Source organism: Bombina bombina, chromosome 1 (assembly GCF_027579735.1).
Source record: "Bombina bombina isolate aBomBom1 chromosome 1, aBomBom1.pri, whole genome shotgun sequence".
NCBI lineage: Eukaryota > Metazoa > Chordata > Amphibia > Anura > Bombinatoridae > Bombina > Bombina bombina.
In genome coordinates this window covers 187,397,734-187,418,417 of record NC_069499.1, presented here as the reverse complement: position 1 = coordinate 187,418,417, position 20,684 = coordinate 187,397,734, and the positions used below count along the sequence as shown (strand labels likewise).

The following is a 20,684-nucleotide window of genomic DNA, read 5'->3' as shown; positions in this document are numbered from 1 at the left end:
GAAAGCCACCATAGAAGAGAATTTCTGGTCTCTTGATCCAGATTCAGAGTAGGGGACAAATCTGAGTAATCCCCATTCCACTGACTTAGCATGCATAATTGCAGCGGTCTGAGATGTAGGCGTGCAAAGGGTACTATGTCCATTGCCGCTACCATTAAGCCGATTACCTCCATGCATTGAGCCACTGACGGGTGTTGAATGGAATGAAGGACACGGCAAGCATTTTGAAGCTTTGTTAACCTGTCTTCTGTCAGGTAAATCTTCATTTCTACAGAATCTATAAGAGTCCCCAAGAAGGGAACCCTTGTGAGTGGTAAGAGAGAACTCTTCTCTACGTTCACCTTCCACCCATGCGACCTTAGAAATGCCAGTACTAACTCTGTATGAGACCTGGCAGTTTGAAAGCTTGACGCTTGTATCAGAATGTCGTCTAGGTACGGAGCCACCGAAATTCCTTGCGGCCTTAGCACCGCCAGAAGAGAGCCCAGAACCTTTGTGAAGATTCTTGGAGCCGTAGCCAACCCGAATGGAAGAGCTACAAACTGGTAATGCCTGTCTAGGAAGGCAAACCTTAGATACCGGTAATGATCTTTGTGAATCGGTATATGAAGGTAGGCATCCTTTAAATCCACTGTGGTCATGTACTGACCCTTTTGGATCATGGGTAAGATTGTCCGAATAGTTTCCATTTTGAACGATGGAACTCTTAGGAATTTGTTTAGGATCTTTAAATCCAAGATTGGTCTGAAGGTTCCTTCTTTTTTGGGAACCACAAACAGATTTGAGTAAAACCCTTGTCCGTGTTCCGACCGCAGAACCGGATGGATCACTCCCATTAGCAAAAGATCTTGTACACAGCGTAGAAACGCTTCTTTCTTTATCTGGTTTGTTGACAACCTTGAAAGATGAAATCTCCCTTTTGGGGGAGAGGCTTTGAAGTCCAGAAGATATCCCTGAGATATGATCTCTAACGCCCAGGGATCCTGGACATCTCTTGCCCAAGCCTGGGCGAAGAGAGAGAGTCTGCCCCCCACTAGATCCGTTCCCGGATCGGGGGCCCTCACTTCATGCTGTCTTAGGGGCAGCAGCAGGTTTTCTGGCCTGCTTGCCCTTGTTCCAGGACTGGTTAGGTTTCCAGCCTTGTCTGTATCGGGCAACAGCTCCTTCCTGTTTTGGTGCAGAGGAAGTTGATGCTGCTCCTGCCTTGAAGTTACGAAAGGCACGAAAATTAGACTGTCTAGCCCTAGGTTTGGCTCTGTCTTGAGGCAGGGCATGGCCTTTACCTCCTGTAATGTCAGCGATAATTTCCTTCAAACCGGGCACGAATAAGGTCTGCCCTTTGAAAGGTATGTTAAGTAATTTAGAAGTAACATCAGCTGACCAGGATTTTAGCCACAGCGCTCTGCGTGCTTGAATGGCGAATCCGGAATTCTTAGCCGTAAGTTTAGTTAAGTGTACTACGGCATCAGAAATAAATGAATTAGCTAGCTTAAGGGTTTTAAGCTTGTGTGTAATCTCATCCAATGGAGCTGATTCAAGGGTCTCTTCCAGAGACTCAAACCAAAATGCTGCTGCAGCCGTGACAGGCGCAATGCATGCAAGGGGTTGCAATATAAAACCTTGTTGAACAAACATTTTCTTAAGGTAACCCTCTAATTTTTTATCCATTGGATCTGAAAAGGCGCAGCTATCCTCCACCGGGATAGTGGTACGTTTAGCTAAAGTAGAAACTGCTCCCTCCACCTTAGGGACCGTTTGCCATAAGTCCCGTGTGGTGGTGTCTATGGGAAACATCTTTCTGAATATAGGAGGGGGTGAGAAAGGCACACCGGGTCTATCCCACTCCTTAGTAACAATTTCAGTAAGTCTCTTAGGTATTAGAAAAAAGTCAGTACTCGACGGTACCGCAAAATATTTATCCAACCTACACATTTTCTCTGGTATTGCAACTGTGTTACAATCATTCAGAGCCGCTAAGACCTCCCCTAGTAATACACGGAGGTTTTCCAGCTTAAATGTCTGAATCCAGTTTATTTGGATCAGATCCGTCACCAGCAGAATGAAGCTCTCCGTCCTCATGTTCTGCAAATTGTGACGCAGTATCTGACATGGCCCTAATATTATCAGCGCACTCTGTTCTCACCCCAGAGTGATCTCGCTTACCTCTAAGTTCTGGTAATTTAGACAAAACTTCAGTCATAACATTAGCCATGTCCTGTAGTGTGATTTGTAATGGCCGCCCTGAAGTACTCGGCGTTACAATATCACGCACCTCCCGAGCGGGAGATGCAGGTACTGACACGTGAGGCAAGTTAGTCGGCATAACTTCCCCCTCGTTGTTTGGTGAATGATGTTCAATTTGTACAGAATGACTCTTATTCAAAGTAGCATCAATGCAATTAGTACATAAATTTCTATTGGGCTCCACCTTGGCTTTTGCACATATAGCACAGAGATATTCCTCTGAGTCAGACATGTTTAACAAACTAGCAATTAAACTAGCAAGCTTGGAAATACTTTTCACTCAAATTACAAGTAATATGAAAAACGCACTGTGCCTTTAAGAAGCACAGAAATTTTTTTTGACAGTTTAATAATAAGGAAACCGGAAAAATTATAACAATCAGATTTTTCCCAGTAAAAGCATAAATTTAGCAAAGGATTGCCCCCATTAGCAATGGATAACTAACCCTTAATAGCAGAGAAACAAATGTACAAAATATAAACGTTTTTTATCGCAGTCAAAGCACAATCTCACAGGTCTGCTGTGAGTGATTACCTCCCTCAAAATAATTTTTGAAGACCCTTGAGCTCTGTAGAGACGATCCGGATCATGCAGGAAGAGAAAAACATAATTTATGTAAGAACTTACCTGATAAATTCATTTCTTTCATATTAGCAAGAGTCCATGAGCTAGTGACGTATGGGATATACATTCCTACCAGGAGGGGCAAAGTTTCCCAAACCTCAAAATGCCTATAAATACACCCCTCACCACACCCACAATTCAGTTTAACGAATAGCCAAGAAGTGGGGTGATAAAAAAGTGCGAAAGCATATAAAATAAGGAATTGGAATAATTGTGCTTTATACAAAATCATAACCACCACAAAAAAAGGGCGGGCCTCAGGGACTCTTGCTAATATGAAAGAAATTAATTTATCAGGTAAGTTCTTACATAAATTATGTTTTCTTTCATGTAATTAGCAAGAGTCCATGAGCTAGTGACGTATGGGATAATGACTACCCAAGAAGTGGATCTTTCCACACAAGAGTAACTAGAGAGGGAGGGATAAAATAAAGACAGCCAATTCCTGCTGAAAATAATCCACACCCAAAATAAAGTTTAACGAAAAACATAAGCAGAAGATTCAAACTGAAACCGCTGCCTGAAGTACTTTTCTACCAAAAACTGCTTCAGAAGAAGAAAATACATCAAAATTGTAGAATTTAGTAAAAGTATGCAAAGAGGACCAAGTTGCTGCTTTGCAGATCTGGTCAACCGAAGCTTCATTCCTAAACGCCCAGGAAGTAGAAACTGACCTAGTAGAATGAGCTGTAATTCTCTGAGGCGGAGTTTTACCCGACTCAACATAGGCAAGATGAATTAAAGATTTCAACCAAGATGCCAAAGAAATGGCAGAAGCTTTCTGGCCTTTTCTAGAACCGGAAAAGATAACAAATAGACTAGAAGTCTTACGAAAAGATTTCGTAGCTTCAACATAATATTTCAAAGCTCTAACAACATCCAAAGAATGCAACGATTTCTCCTTAGAATTCTTAGGATTAGGACATAATGAAGGAACCACAATTTCTCTACTAATGTTGTTGGAATTCACAACTTTAGGTAAAAATTGAAAAGAAGTTCGCAACACCGCCTTATCCTGATGAAAAATCAGAAAAGGAGACTCACAAGAAAGAGCAGATAATTCAGAAACTCTTCTGGCAGAAGAGATGGCCAAAAGGAACAAAACTTTCCAAGAAAGTAATTTAATGTCCAATAAATGCATAGGTTCAAGCGGATGAGCTTGAAGAGCTCCCAGAACCAAATTCAAACTCCAAGGAGGAGAAATTGACTTAACAACAGGTTTTATACGAACCAAAGCTTGTACAAAACAAAGAATATCAGGAAGAATAGCAATCTTTCTGTGAAAAAGAACAGAAAGAGCAGAGATTTGTCCTTTCAAAGAACTTGCGGACAAACCCTTATCTAAACCATCCTGAAGGAACTGTAAAATTCTCGGTATTCTAAAAGAATGCCAGGAAAAATGATGAGAAAGACACCAAGAAATATAAGTCTTCCAGACTCTATAATATATCTCTCGAGATACAGATTTACGAGCCTGTAACATAGTATTAATCACAGAGTCAGAGAAACCTCTTTGACCAAGAATCAAGCGTTCAATCTCCATACCTTTAAATTTAAGGATTTCAGATCCTGATGGAAAAAAGGACCTTGTGACAGAAGGTCTGGTCTTAACGGAAGAGTCCACGGTTGGCAAGAGGCCATCCGGACAAGATCCGCATACCAAAACCTGTGAGGCCATGCCGGAGCTACCAGCAGAACAAACTAGCATTCCTTCAGAATCTTGGAGATTACTCTTGGAAGAAGAACTAGAGGCGGAAAGATATAGGCAGGATGATACTTCCAAGGAAGTGATAATGCATCCACTGCCTCCGCCTGAGGATCCCGGGATCTGGACAGATACCTGGGAAGTTTCTTGTTTAGATGGGACGCCATCAGATCTATTTCTGGAAGTTCCCACATTTGAACAATCTGAAGAAATACATCTGGGTGAAGAGACCATTCGCCCGGATGCAACGTTTGGCGACTGAGATAATCCGCTTCCCAATTGTCTACACCTGGGATATGAACCGCAGAGATTAGACAGGAGCTGGATTCCGCCCAAACCAAAATTCGAGATACTTCTTTCATAGCCAGAGGACTGAGTCCCTCCTTGATGATTGATGTATGCCACAGTTGTGACATTGTCTGTCTGAAAACAAATGAACGATTCTCTCTTCAGAAGAGGCCAAAACTGAAGAGCTCTGAAAATTGCACGGAGTTCCAAAATATTGATCGGTAATCTCACCTCCTGAGATTCCCAAACTCCTTGTGCCGTCAGAGATCCCCACACAGCTCCCCAACCTGTGAGACTTGCATCTGTTGAAACTACAGTCCAGGTCGGAAGCACAAAAGAAGCCCCCTGAATTAAACGATGGTGATCTGTCCACCATGTTAGAGAGTGTCGAACAATCGGTTTTAAAGATATTAATTGAGATATCTTCGTGTAATCCTTGCACCATTGCTTCAGCATACAGAGCTGAAGAGGTCGCATGTGAAAACGAGCAAAGGGGATCGCGTCCGATGCAGCAGTCATAAGACCTAGAATTTCCATGCATAAGGCTACCGAAGGGAATGATTGTGACTGAAGGTTTCGACAAGCTATAATCAACTTTAGACGTCTCTTGTCTGTTAAAGACAGAGTCATGGACACTGAATCCATCTGGAAACCCAGAAAGGTTACCCTTGTCTGAGGAATCAAAGAACTTTTTGGTAAATTGATCCTCCAACCATGATCTTGAAGAAACAACACAAGTCGATTCGTATGAGATTCTGCTAAATGAAAAGACTGAGCAAGTACCAAGATATCGTCCAAATAAGGAAATACCACAATACCCTGTTCTCTGATTACAGACAGCAGGGCACCGAGAACCTTTGTAAAAATTCTTGGAGCTGTAGCTAGGCCAAACGGCAGAGCCACAAACTGGTAATGCTTGTCCAGAAACGAGAATCTCAGGAACTGATAATGATCTGGATGAATCGGAATATGCAGATATGCATACTGTAAATCTATTGTGGACATATAATTCCCATGCTGAACAAAAGGTAAGATAGTCCTTACAGTTACCATCTTGAACGTTGGTATCCTTACATAACGATTCAATATTTTTAGATCCAGAACTGGTCTGAAAGAATTCTCCTTCTTTGGTACAATGAAGAGATTTGAATAAAACCCCATCCCCTGTTCCGGAACTGGAACTGGCATAATTACTCCAGTCAACTCTAGATCTGAAACACATTTCAGAAATGCTTGAGCTTTTACTGGATTTTCTGGGACACGGGAAAGAAAAAATCTCTTTGCAGGAGGTCTCAACTTGAAACAAATTCTGTACCCTTCTGAAACAATGCTCTGAATCCAAAGATTGTGAACAGAATTGATCCAAATTTCCTTGAAAAAACGTAACCTGCCCCCTACCAGCTGAGCTGGAATGAGGGCCGCACCTTCATGTGGACTTAGAAGCAGGCTTTGCCTTTCTAGCTGGCTTGGATTTATTCCAGACTGGAGATGGTCTCCAAACTGAAACTGCTCCTGAGGATGAAGGATCAGGCTTTTGTTCTTTGTTGAAACGAAAGGAACGAAAACGATTATTAGCCCTGTTTTTACCTTTAGATTTTTTATCCTGTGGTAAAAAAGTTCCTTTCCCACCAGTAACAGTTGAAATAATGGAATCCAACTGAGAACCAAATAATTTGTTACCCTGGAAAGAAATGGAAAGTAAAGTTGATTTAGAAGCCATATCAGCATTCCAAGTTTTAAGCCATAAAGCTCTTCTAGCTAAAATAGCTAGAGACATAAACCTGACATCAACTCTGATAATATCAAAAATGGCATCACAGATAAAATTATTAGCATGTTGAAGAAGAAGAATAATATCATGAGAATCACGATGTGTTACTTGTTGCGCTAAAGTTTCCAACCAAAAAGTTGAAGCTGCAGCAACATCAGCCAAAGATATAGCAGGTCTAAGAAGATTACCTGAACACAGATAAGCTTTTCTTAGAAAGGACTCAATTTTCCTATCTAGAGGATCCTTAAACGAAGTACCATCTGACGTAGGAATAGTAGTACGTTTAGCAAGGGTAGAAATAGCCCCATCAACTTTAGGGATCTTGTCCCAAAATTCTAATCTGTCAGACGGCACAGGATATAATTGCTTAAAACGTTTAGAAGGAGTAAATGAATTACCCAAATTATCCCATTCTTTGGAAATTACTGCAGAAATAGCATCAGGGACAGGAAAAACTTCTGGAATAACTACAGGAGTTTTAAAAACCTTATTTAAACGTTTAGATTTAGTATCAAGAGGACCAGAATCCTCTATTTCTAAAGCAATTAGGACTTCTTTAAGTAAAGAACGAATAAATTCCATTTTAAATAAATATGAAGATTTATCAGCATCAACCTCTGAGACAGAATCCTCTGAACCAGAGGAATCATCAGAATCAGAATGATGATGTTCAGTTAAAAATTCATCTGTAGGAAGAGAAGTTTTAAAAGATTTTTTACGTTTACTAGAAGGAGAAATAACAGACATAGCCTTCTTTATGGATTCAGAAACAAAATCTCTTATATTATCAGGAACATTCTGCACCTTAGATGTTGAAGGAACTGCAACAGGCAATGGTACTTTACTAAAGGAAATATTATCTGCTTTAACAAGTTTGTCATGACAATCAATACAAACAACAGCTGGAGGAATAGCTACCAAAAGTTTACAGCAGATACACTTAGCTTTGGTAGATTCAGCACTTGACAGTGATTTTCCTGTAGTATCTTCTGACTCAGATGCAACGTGAGACATCTTGCAATATGTAAGAGAAAAAACAACATATATAAAGCAAAATTGATCAAATTCCTTAAATGACAGTTTCAGGAATGGGAAAAAATGCCAAAGAACAAGCTTCTAGCAACCAGAAGCAATAAAAAATGAGACAAATAATGTGGAGACAAAAGTGACGCCCATATTTTTTCGCGCCAAATAAGACGCCCACATTATTTGGCGCCTAAATGCTTTTTGGCGCCAAAAATGACGCCACATCCGGAACGCCGACATTTTTGGCGCAAAATAACGTCAAAAAATGACGCAACTTCCGGCGACACGTATGACGCCGGAAACGGAAATAGAATTTTTGCGCCAAAAAAGTCCGCGCCAAGAATGACGCAATAAAATGAAGCATTTTCAGCCCCCGCGAGCCTAACAGCCCTCAGGGAAAAAGTCAAATTTTAAGGTAAGAAAAATGTTAAATTAAAATGCATTATCCCAAATATGAAACTGACTGTCTGAAAATAAGGAAAGTTGAACATTCTGAGTCAAGGCAAATAAATGTTTGAATACATATATTTAGAACTTTATAAACAAAGTGCCCAACCATAGCTAGGAGTGTCACAGAAAATAAGACTTACTTACCCCAGGACACTCATCTACATATAGTAGATAGCCAAACCAGTACTGAAACGAGAATCAGTAGAGGTAATGGTATATATAAGAGTATATCGTCGATCTGAAAAGGGAGGTAAGAGATGAATCTCTACGACCGATAACAGAGAACCTATGAAATAGACCCCTTAGAAGGAGATCACTGCATTCAAATAGGCAATACTCTCCTCACATCCCTCTGACATTCACTGCACGCTGAGAGGAAAACCGGGCTCCAACTTGCTGCGGAGCGCATATCAACGTAGAATCTAGCACAAACTTACTTCACCACCTCCATCGGAGGCAAAGTTTGTAAAACTGAATTGTGGGTGTGGTGAGGGGTGTATTTATAGGCATTTTGAGGTTTGGGAAACTTTGCCCCTCCTGGTAGGAATGTATATCCCATACGTCACTAGCTCATGGACTCTTGCTAATTACATGAAAGAAAAGATTTTTGACTGAATTTCTGATGCGTAGCAAAAGCGCCAAAATAGGCCCCTCCCCCTCACCCACAGCAGTGAGGGAAGTTCAGTAAACTGTCTCAAATTAAAATAAACGACAGCCAAGTGGAAAAACAGTGCCCAAAAACAATTTTTCACCCAGTACCTCAGATATTTAAACAATTTAGCATGCCAGCAAAAACGTTTAAAATTAAATATCATGAAATGTCATTAAACAGCCTGTTGCTAGACGTTCCCACTGCAAGTAAGGCTAAAGATTATATGCATATAGTATTACCCAGAGAAGTGCCATTCCCCAGAATACTGAAGTGTACACATATATACATAAACAGCCTGATACCAGTTGCTACTACTGCATTTAAGGCTGAACTTACATTATATTGGTATTGGCAGTATTTTCTTAGTCAATTCCATTCCTCAGAAAATAATATACTGCAACATACCTCTTTGCAGGTGAACCTGCCCGCTGTCCCCTGATCTGAAGTTTACCTCACTCCTCAGAATGGCCGAGAACAGCAAAATGAATTTTAGCTACGCCGGCTAAAATCATCCAAAAAACTCAGGTAGATTCTTCTTCAAATTCTACCTGAGAAGGAACACACTCCGGTGCTGTTTTAAAATAACAAACTTTTGATTGAAGATATAAAAACTAAGTATAATCACCACAGTCCTCTCACACATCCTATCTATTAGTTGGGTGCAAGAGAATGACTGGGTGTGACGTAGAGGGGAGGAGCTATATAGCAGCTCTGCTTGGGTGATCCTCTTGCACTTCCTGTTGGGGAGGAGTTAATATCCCAGAAGTAATGATGACCCGTGGACTGACCACACTTAACAGGAGAAATATTATATATATATATATATATATATATATATATATATATATATATATATATATATATATATATATATATATATATATATATATATATATATATATATATATATATATATACACACATATACACATATACACACATATATATATATATATATACACATACACACACATATATATATATACATACACACACACGCCTGCTTGCCCTTGTTCCAGGTCTGGTTAGGTTTCCAGCCCTGTCTGTAACGAGCAACAGTTCCTTCCTGTTTTGTAGCGGAGGAAGTTGATGCTGCTCCTGCCTTGAAGTTACGAAAGGCACGAAAATTAGTCTTGAGGCAGGGCATGTCCCTTACCTCCAGTAATGTCAGCGATAATTTCTTTCAAACCGGGCCCAAATAATGTCTGCCCTTTGAAAGGTATGTTAAGCAATTTAGATTTAGAAGTCACATCGGCTGACCAGGATTTTAGCCACAGCGCTCTGCGCGCCTGGATGGCGAAACCGGAATTCTTAGCCGTAAGCTTAGTTAAATGTACTACGGCATCAGAAATAAATGAATTAGCTAGCTTAAGGACTCTAAGCTTGTCTATGATTTCATCCAATGGAACTGAGCTAATGGTCTCCTCTAGAGACTCAAACCAAAATGCCGCCGCAGCCGTGACAGGCGCAATGCATGCGAGAGGTTGTAATATAAAACCTTGTTGAGTAAACATTTTCTTAAGGTAACCCTCTAATTTTTTGTCCATTGGGTCTGAAAAGGCACAGCTATCCTCCACCGGGATAGTGGTACGCTTAGCCAGAGTAGAAACTGCTCCTTCCACCTTAGGGACCGTCTGCCATAAGTCCCGTGTGGTGGCGTCTATTGGAAACATTTTTCTAAATATAGGAGGGGGGGGAAAGGGCACACCTGGCCTATCCCACTCCTTAGTAATAATTTCTGTAAGTCTCTTAGGTATAGGAAAGACGTCAGTACACGCCGGTACCGCATAGTATCTATCCAGCCTACATAATGTCTCTGGGATTGCAACCGTGTTACAATCATTAAGAGCCGCTAATACCTCCCCTAATAATACACGGAGGTTTTCAAGCTTAAATTTAAAATTTAAAAATGTCTGAGTCCAGTCTATTTGGATCAGATCCGTCACCCACAGAATGAAGCTCTCCGTCTTCATGTTCTGCCACTTGTGACGCAGTATCAGACATGGCTCTAACATTATCAGCGTACTCTGTTCTCACCCCAGAGTGGTCGCGTTTACCTCTAAGTTCTGGTAATTTAGATAAAACTTCAGTCATAACATTAGCCATGTCTTGTAAAGTGATTTGTAATGGCCGCCCTGATGTACTTGGCGTCGCAATATCACGCACCTCCTGAGCGGGAGATGCAGGTACTGACACGTGAGGAGAGTTAGTCGGCATAACTTTCCCCTCGTTGTCTGGTGAAATTTTCTTAAAATGTACAGATTGACTTTTATTTAAAGTAGCATCAATGCAATTAGTACACAAATTTCTATTGGGCTCCACATTGGCTTTTGAACATATTGCACAAAGAGATTCCTCTATGTCAGACATGTTAAAACAAACTAGCAATTAGACTAGCAAGCTTGGAAAATACTTTTCAAATAAATTTGCAAGCAATATAAAAAACGTTACTGTGCCTTTAAGAAGCACACAAAAACTGTCACAGTTGAATAACAATGAACCGGATTAGTTATAGAAACCAAATTTTCACAGTAAATGCATAAATTTAGCAAAGGATTGCACTCATTAGCAATGGATGATTAACCCTTAATATCAGAAAAACGGATAACAATTGAAAATATAAGCGTTTTTATCACAGTCAAAGCACAGTCTCACAGGTCTGCTGTGAGTGATTACCTCCCTCAAAACTAGTTTTGAAGACCCCTGAGCTCTGTAGAGACGTCCTGGATAATGCAGGGAGAAGAAGGCAGACTGTGACTGAATTTCTAATGCGTAGTAAAAGCGCCAAAATAGGCCCCTCCCACTCACAATACAACAGTGAGGGAAGCTCAGTAAACTGTTTTAATTCAAAACAAACGACAGCCATGTGGAAAATAACGCCCAAAACAATTTTTCACCAAGTACCTCAGATAATTAAACGATTTAAAATGCCAGCAAACGTTTAAAATCTAATTTATGAAATGTCATTAAAAAGCCTGCTGCTAGTCGCTCACACTGCAAGTTAGGCTAAAAGTTATATGCATACAGTATTTTCCCAGTGAAGTGCCATTCCCCAGAAATACTTAAGTGTAAACATACATACATATCAGCCTGATACCAGTTGCTACTACTGCATTTAAGGCTGTACTTACATTATATCGGTATTAGCAGTATTTTCTCAGTCAATTCCATTCCTTAGAAAATAATATACTGCAACATACCTCTTTGCAGGTGAACCTGCCCGCTGTCCCCTGTTCTGAAGTTACCTAACTCCTCAGAATGGCCGAGAACAGCAAATGGATCTTAGTTACGTCCGCTAAGATCATACACAAAACTCAGGTAGATTCTTCTTCAAATGCTGCCTGAGAAAAAACAACACTCCGGTGCCGTTTAAAATAAACTTTTGATTGAAGATATAAAAACTAAGTTTAATAACCACAGTCCTCTCACACATCCTATCTATTAGTTGGGTGCAAGAGAATGACTGGGTATGACGTAGAGGGGAGGAGCTATATAGCAGCTCTGCTTGGGTGATCCTCTTGCACTTCCTGTTGGGGAGGAGTTAATATCCCATAAGTAATGGATGACCCGTGGACTGACTACACTTAACAGGAGAATATATATATATATATATACACACACATACATATATACACACACATACATACATATACAGGTAGCCCTCAGTTTACGCCGGGGTAAGGTTCCAGAAGGAATGGTTGTAAATTGAAACCGTTGTAAATTGAAACCCAGTTTATAATGTAAGTCAATGTGAAGTGAGGGAGTTCGGTTCCAGGCCCCTCTCAAAATTGGCATAAGTAACACCTAATACATTATTTTTAAAGCTTTGAAATGAAGACTTTAAATGCTAAACAGCATTATAAACCTAATAAAATAATCACACAACACAGAATATATAATTAAACTAAGTTAAATGAACAAAAACATTTGCTAAACACCATTATAAACCTAATAAAATAATCACACAACACAGACTTCACTTGCATTTTTCGGCAAACAGTTCTTTCTATGCATTCCAATCTGGACTGATTTATAGACAGGAAGATCTTGTTCCTTTGAAATCTGCTTGATAGCTCTGGTCTGGTTAAACTGATTAATTTCAGCTTGCTTGGCTTTGCTGCAACACTAGCGAACAGCTCCACCTACTAGCTATTTTAATAAATGCACTGCTTCTCAATGCTTTTCAATAGCAGTCACATGACTGGAAAAAAGGTTGTTATTCTGAAACGGTGTAAATTGAACCGTTGTAAAACGAGGGCCACCTGTGTGTGTGTATATATATATATATATATATATATATATATATATATATATATATATATATATATATATATATATATATATACACATATATACACACACACACATATATATATATATATATATATATACATACATACACACACAAGTTTATTAGATACACATACACACAGTGGATATAAAAAGTCTACACACCCCTGTTAAAATGTCAGGTTTCTGTGATGTAAAAAAATAAATCATTTCAGAACTTTTTCCACCTTTAATGTGACCTATAAACTGTACAACTCAATTGTTGAGGAAGGAGAATATCCCACAAGTAATGGATGATCCGTGGACTGGATACACCTTACAAGAGAAAATTAGGTTTCTTATCCCTTTAAGGTTCCAGACCCCTGCACATTATATTCTCTCCATCCCTCTCTCTGCTCCTGTTAAACCAGGAGTGTCGACTCTTGCGCTAGCACTACATGACATGCTCCTTTCTATACCTATCTCACAGCCTTGTTACATAAGCTACTGCAGCACTAAACTAAACTTCCACTCCTTTTCAATACGGAGTTCCAAGGTCTTTCAGATACCGGTAGAATTCAGTTCTCTGTACAAATACATGGGAGAGACAGGCGGCTGGGTCCTACTGAGTAAATCATTGCAGCTGGTGAAAACAGATAGTTTTGTGCCTTTTAAACATATTTACAGGTTATAGAAATGAGTGCTTATTTATACGATTTTATCACTATCACTTTTTCATGTCTTTACATCTAGATTGGGTCACTGAAGTTTTACTGCATAAGGTGTGGCAAACATGTTTTAAGTTTAACCTTATTTTAAAAAAAAAAAAAAATCTCTGCGGTATTATCTCCCTCTAGATCCCTCCATTTACACAGAGTAGGCTACTGGGAACATAGAACAAAGCTGTGACAAAAATGCACAGGTAATAATCAGTAAAGTGATGATCACACAAGTTTATGTCCTTGAAAACAGCAACAATGTTAATTTTAAATGTTTTTCCCCCTTATTTACTAGGCTGAGAATAAAAAAAAACTAAGTTAAAAAGAGGCTATGCTAACAGAGAGAAACTACATTTGACCTAAAGACTATAATCAAATCTCAACTATGGCACCCTTTCTTTATTCACACCAGACATCTGGCAGGGAAAACTAAACCTTTAAGAGAACCATAACATAAAACTGAAACCCTCCAACTTCCTGCCTCAAATCAGACTTATCCTTCTTCATGCACACATCAACTTGAATATTCTAAAGCACCATGTCACACTGATGTTGGAACAAAACCAAGACCCAAAGACATTGAAGAAAAAAAAAACATTTTATCTTGGCTAATACATTATAAATAGATGCAATTTTAAATGTAAAGCATTTATAATACAATTTAAATTTAGTAACTTACCAAGTAAAAAAAAGTCTATACCAGAGGAGACCCATCGTATATCCAGTATTTAAACTTCTGCATTTGTTCTGACGTGAGATTTTATCAAGTACATCCTTACATGCAAGCATACAGTTTATTCAGCTATTCCCTTAATTCTCTTTCCGCACCCCTCAGACAACTTTAAAGTGAAGGTAAACTTTGATGAACGAAAGCCCGGTTTTTAAAAATACTATTAAAAACAGGGGCACTTTCATTCATCAGTGTAGAAGGCAGCCGTTTTGTTAAAAAAAAAAAAAAAAAAAACCTTACCTTTCTTCTTTTCACAGCCTGAGCAGCTTCCCCAGCCCAGAGATCCTCTCTTCTCACGTCGGCAATGACTAATCCAGCTTCCTCCAATCACAGCTTTCCTCCAGGGGAGTCATTGCCTGAGGCCATGCCATGATTGGAGGAAGCCGTATTAGTCATTGTTGACGTGAGAAGAGAGGATCTCCAGGTGGGGAAGCTGCTCCGGCTGTGAAAAGAAGAAAGGTACATTTTTAAACAAAACATCTGCCTTCTAAACTTTGATGAATTAAAGTGCCACTGTTTTTAATAGTATTTTTTAAAACCGGGCTTTCATTCATCAAGTTTACCTTCACTTTAAGATCACGATTAAAAGGGTCCTCTGGCAATAAGGATCCTGCCCACTGCAGCATGAAAGCAAGGCCCAGTCTCAAAGATTACATAGTGGTACAGAAACTTCCCCAAAGTTCATCATCAGTACAACTTTCAAATCAAACTAAAGTAATCCTTAATCCAGTCAATCTGTTTTTTTACATTTTTAAGTTGCAAGTCCAAATCAGTGTTCTCCACACAGCCAGGTGGCATTATGAAGTTGAGGGATGTAGGAGTGTAATACTGTGCAATATTATAGCATTTTCTATTTATAAATGTTACTCAAGCTATCCAAACACAGACTACATAATTTACCAAACTGATTTAACAATTTATGCAACATTCAAAAAAAATGTATTAGCGCCTTTTATCTTAATATTGGCTTAAATTTTACTTGGGCTGTCTGTAAAATCAGCCAGGTCTGTGCCCATTAAAGGGACACTGAACCCAAATTTTCTATTTTGTGATTCAGATAGAGCATGCAATTTTAAGCAACTTTCTAATTTACTCCTATTATCAAATTTTCTTCATTCTCTTGATATCTTTATTTGAAAAGCAAGAATGTAAGTTTAGATGCTGGCCCATTTTTGGTGAACAACCTGGGTTGTTCTTGCTGATTGGTGGATAAATTCACCCACCAATAAACAAGTGCTATCCAGTGCCCTGAACCAAAAATAGTCTGGCTCCTTAACTTAGGTGCCTTCTTTTTCAAATAAAGACAGCAAGGGAACAAAGAAATATTAATAGGAGTAAATTAGAAAGTTGCTTAAAATTGCATGCTCTGTCTGAATCACGAAAGAAAATTTTGGGCTCAGTGTCCCTGTAAATAGGTCCTGGGGAGTACACTGCAAATTATCGTTTCACATACAGCTCTTTAGTTTTTAAAGTGTGTCTCAAATTTAAACACTCAACAAAATACTTCCAAACAGCTATCTTTTTATATAAATGTCCCTTGCATATCTAGAGGTTTACATGCCTAATACTTCTGTTATGAATGCTTTGCCCTTCTTGTGTAGTATTGTAGACTATACTGATGCCCTACAAAAGTTGTACAACTATGCAGATAATACTAGCACTCAATAGAAAATGATAAATGTTATAGCCAAGATATAATGCATTTTCACACTTCCTAATAGTCTTGGGTGCTGTTACTACATGCCTTATGAAACTATTTAACTAAAGCTCAGTGTCAGGATCTAATTTTCTGGGAAAGGGACCTATAACTACTACAATTATGTATTACCATGCAGCTCAATTTAATCTACTAAGCCAATTGCACAACAAAACCTGGTTACTTACCCTGGGTTGGTTTAGAGAATAACTTGAGCGCCCCTTATAGACTCGACCTCTTAATGTGGGTGGAAGCTGTTCAGGTATGTCCTAAAATTAGAGACATCCCTACTATCAACCACTCTATATCAATTTTTAAAACAAACGAAACAAAAAATACATCCAACTTTAAAACTCCTTTACTCAACAAAGCCCACTTTACAAATACAGAAACGAGACTGCAAACCAGATGAGCCCAATTGCCAAAAATATCATATACAGACTAAGATCTGGTATAAAAAAGTGTAAATGACTCCCACAAAATCTCAAAAATAAAAACCCTAGCCAAACAGTGAGGTAGGTATTTACATGTTTACAGACTAACACTATTTTTACTTCGCTCCACAAACAAATTGCATGCTATATCTTGCTTTGTTCTTTACGCTAAGGTTGCTAGAAGCACTAATTAGACAAGACCGCCTCAAAGAACTGATAAACTCAACAAATAAAATGTAATGACCAAACTGGAAAAATGAAATGGGATGCAAGCCACCCATTTACAGTGTTGCAATGCATATAAGAACAGATGTGTGTGACGGCTCAAGAAATAAAAAAGAAAATTAAAAAGGGGGGGGGGGAAATCATCTTTGGCATAAATAAAGCTGAAAAGCTACATAAATACAATCCTAATTTGTTTATTCTGTTTCAAGGTTTTTAAGAAACAAGCTGAATGCAAGCTTTTATATGCACATTTGGACAACAGAGTGTTATGCATACTTCTAGATATTTTGAGAAAGCTAAAATTAGCCTAGCATATAACAGCTACTACAAAGATACCCGCAACTAGATGGCAAGACCTTAAAGCTCCTGGGGTCAATTTACGTTTTTATTTAAACCAAAAATCCAAGCATGAAATGCAAGGTTAAGATTACTTGGGGTTGTTACATAAAGCAGGTAACTTGTTTAAGTAATTTTAAGACATTTGGATGTTACATTTGTGTCTCCAATATAAAGCAGTACACAAGTTTTGAAGATTCTCCAGCACTGGATAGTTTACTTGTTTACGGCTCTCTAGTTTTACTCATAAACCTGTTTAAAAAATCCCAGTTTTAACTAGAGAGGAATATCACACTGTGCAAGTCAACCACTTCACATTCTTATAAAATTTTTGCAAGACACTGTAGCAATTTCATTTTGGTATAAATTAGTTAATAAAAAAAGGAACCTTTGATTGAGGGATCATTTGAATGTTCAAAAGGAAGCATGGGTTTTTAATACTACTCACTAAAATACATTTAAACTAGCTTTATTATTAGTTGTCTTCTATAGGTATTTTAGAGTGAGAAGGACTATGGCTTATAAAACTTAGGACATTCTGTATACATATGAAATTTTCTACAAAACAAAAACAAATGACTATGTCGATATATAACTGCTTAGACATGAAAATAGTCTGCTTACTGGTAATTCTTCCTTCTTTTCTTTTTTCTTTTTTCTGGCATGCGAATCAGAATCCGGAGATGGTGCATTTAGATCACCAGAATACTCCTTTATCAGAACTTCAATAGCTCCTATAATAATTGCATCACGTCTCTTTGTCTCTTCATCAAGGTCATCATCCTCATCGGTAGCTGGTTTGGAATTCTAATTCAATGAAAAAGTTAGAATCGTTACTTGTACTAAAAAGATATATATTTTTTCCCTTTAACAGGATAAAAAAAAAAACTTTGTAATATACTTTCATTATTTATTTTGTCTCCTTTTCCTGATTTGTTTTTTTAAATTCCACTGTGTTTCTATTAAAGGGACACTGAAACCAATTTTTTCTTTTGTAATTCAGAAAGAGCATGCAATTTTAAGCAACTTTCTAATTTACTCCTATTATCAATTTTTCTTCGTTCTCGCTATCATTATTTGAAAAAGAAGGCATCTAAGCTTTTTTTGTTTCAGTACTGTGGACAGCACTTTTTTATTGGTGGATGAATTTATCCACCAATCAGCAAGGGCAACCCAGGTTGTTCACCAAAAATGGGCCAGCATCTAAACTTACATTCTTGCATTTCAAATAAAGATACCAAGAGAATGAAGAAACTTTGATAATAGGAGTAAATTAGAAAGTTGCTTAAAATTTCATGCTCAATCTGAATCACGAAAGAAAAATTTTGGGTACAGTGTCCCTTTAAGTAATAGACACCGCCATGTCTAAACTTAAGTTCTAAGCTTATCTTACTGTACTGCTGCAAACCATCGGGAACAGATATAAAATAGGCAGTAAAACGGACTTATAAAAACAAGTTTGTGTGTGATTCCACACAGCCTTGTTTACATACACTCTATTTCCTGGTTTCTATATATTTCCCTAATTGTCCCCCACAGAAGATAAAGATAAACAGAAAACTATTTTAAAAAAATAGCAGCACCCATTACTTTATAGAAACTAAACTTTTACGCTTACATCATCAATATTTAAACAACTAATATAACGGTAAAAATACAGCTAAACATCATTCTAATCTTTGCGTTGAATACATCATTATGTGTAGCAGGTATTTACTGTTTAATATCCCTTTAATGTGCTTCCAATGAACCATTTTACCAGTGGTTATTTAATTGTTCGCAAACATATCCATTACTTTTATTTTGCTATTTAAAACATATGCTTTTTCCTGTTGAAACCACAATCTATACTTAAAATAAGGTATAACAAATTATCTGCAGAAAAGCTATGTAAACAGGAAACAATAGCACTAAATCTCTCAGTGGGGGATAAAAAATTTTTTGCATCTGAAATAGCCGATTGCGCTCACTGAACCGCACAACATAATTAACATTTTAATAGTATTTAATATGTGTTCAGACATATGACATTAGCAGGTCTGCTTTATCTGCAGGCTCTACATATTTTTATGGGCATGTCCTTAAAGGACCAGTCAACACAGTAGATTTGCATAAATCAACAAATGCAAGATAACAAGACAATGCAATAGGACTTTTAGTCTGAACTTCAAATGAGTAGTAGATTTTTTTCTGACAATTTTAAAAGTTATGTCTATTTCCACTCCCCCTGTACCATGTGACAGCCATCAGCCATTCACAAACGCATACACGTTTATTCAGTGAATTCTTGCACAGAATAAGCTTAAAGTTTAAATATTAAAAGACTGTGCACATTTTGTAAATGGAAGTACATTTGAAAGTTGTTTAAAATTGCATGCTCTAAATAATTAAAGTTTAATTTTGACTTGAGTGTCCCTTTAAGAACAGGTGGTTTTAATTGGCAAAACCAGCTACAGCTACTTAAAAAAGGAAATTTATGCTTACCTGATAAATTTGTTTCTTTTACGATACAATTAGTCCACTGATTTCATCCTTTACTTATGGGATATCACCTCCTGGTCAACAGGAGGAGGCAAAGAGCACCACAGCAGAGCTGTATATATATAGCTCCTCCCTTCCCTCCCACTCCAGTCATTCGACCGAAGTTAGGAAGAGAAAGGAAAAGCCAAGGTGCAGAGGAGACTGAAGTTAACAAAATAAAAGACCTTTCATACAAAAAACAGGGTGGGCCGTGAACTCATCGTATCGTAAAAGAAACAAATTTATCAGGTAAGCATAAATTTCCTTTTCTTTTACAAGGTATGACGAGTCCACGGATTTCATCCTTACTTATGGGATACAATACCAAAGCTATAAGACACTGATGAAAGGGAGGGACAAGACAGGGAACCTAAACGGAAGGAACCACTGCTTGAACTTTTCTCCCAAAAACAGCCTTGGACGAAGCAAAAGTATCAAATTTGGAAAAAGTGTGAAGAGACGACCAAGTTGCAGCTTTGCAAATCTGTTCAACCGAAGCATCATTTTTGAACGCCCATGAGGAAGCCACAGCCCTAATGGAATGAGCCGTAATTCGATCAGGAGGCTGCTGTCCAGCAGTCTCATATGCAAAACGGATGATACTCTTCAGCCAAAGAGAAAGAGAGATAGTCGTAGCTTTCTGACCCCTACACTCCCCAGAAAACACAACAAACAGGGAAGATGATTGACGAAAATCCTTAGTGGCCTGTAAGCAAAACTTCAAGGCACGGACCATGTACAAATTATGTAACAGTCGCTCCTTCTTGGAAGAAGGATTAGGACACAAGGAAGGAACAACAATTTCCTGATTAATATTTTTATTTGAAACAACCTTAGGAAGAAAACCAGGTTTGGTACGTAACACCACCTTATCTGAATGAAAGATAAGGAGAATCACATTGTAATGCCGAAAGCTCCGAAACTCTGCGAGCAGAAGAAATAGCAACCAAAAACAAAACCTTCCAAGATAACTTAATATCTATGGAATGCATAG

General features: G+C 38.3%; 1 protein-coding gene across 5 annotated transcripts in view; it reads right to left on the bottom strand.

The window, feature by feature from the left end:
* The window catches only part of RBM25 (RNA binding motif protein 25), a 183,911-nt gene that overhangs the window by 143,785 nt on the left and 19,442 nt on the right, over window positions 1–20,684 (bottom strand). For 4 of the 5 annotated variants that reach the window (XM_053697780.1, XM_053697778.1, XM_053697776.1 and 1 more), the window contains exons 7-8: window positions 17,795–17,977; window positions 16,364–16,444 (exon numbers count right to left, since the gene is read on the bottom strand). In XM_053697780.1, the coding sequence (XP_053553755.1) occupies window positions 16,364–16,444; window positions 17,795–17,977 (264 nt within the window). The remainder of the gene's footprint in view (window positions 1–16,363; window positions 16,445–17,794; window positions 17,978–20,684) is intronic. The other variant, XM_053697781.1, reaches the window with a different exon arrangement.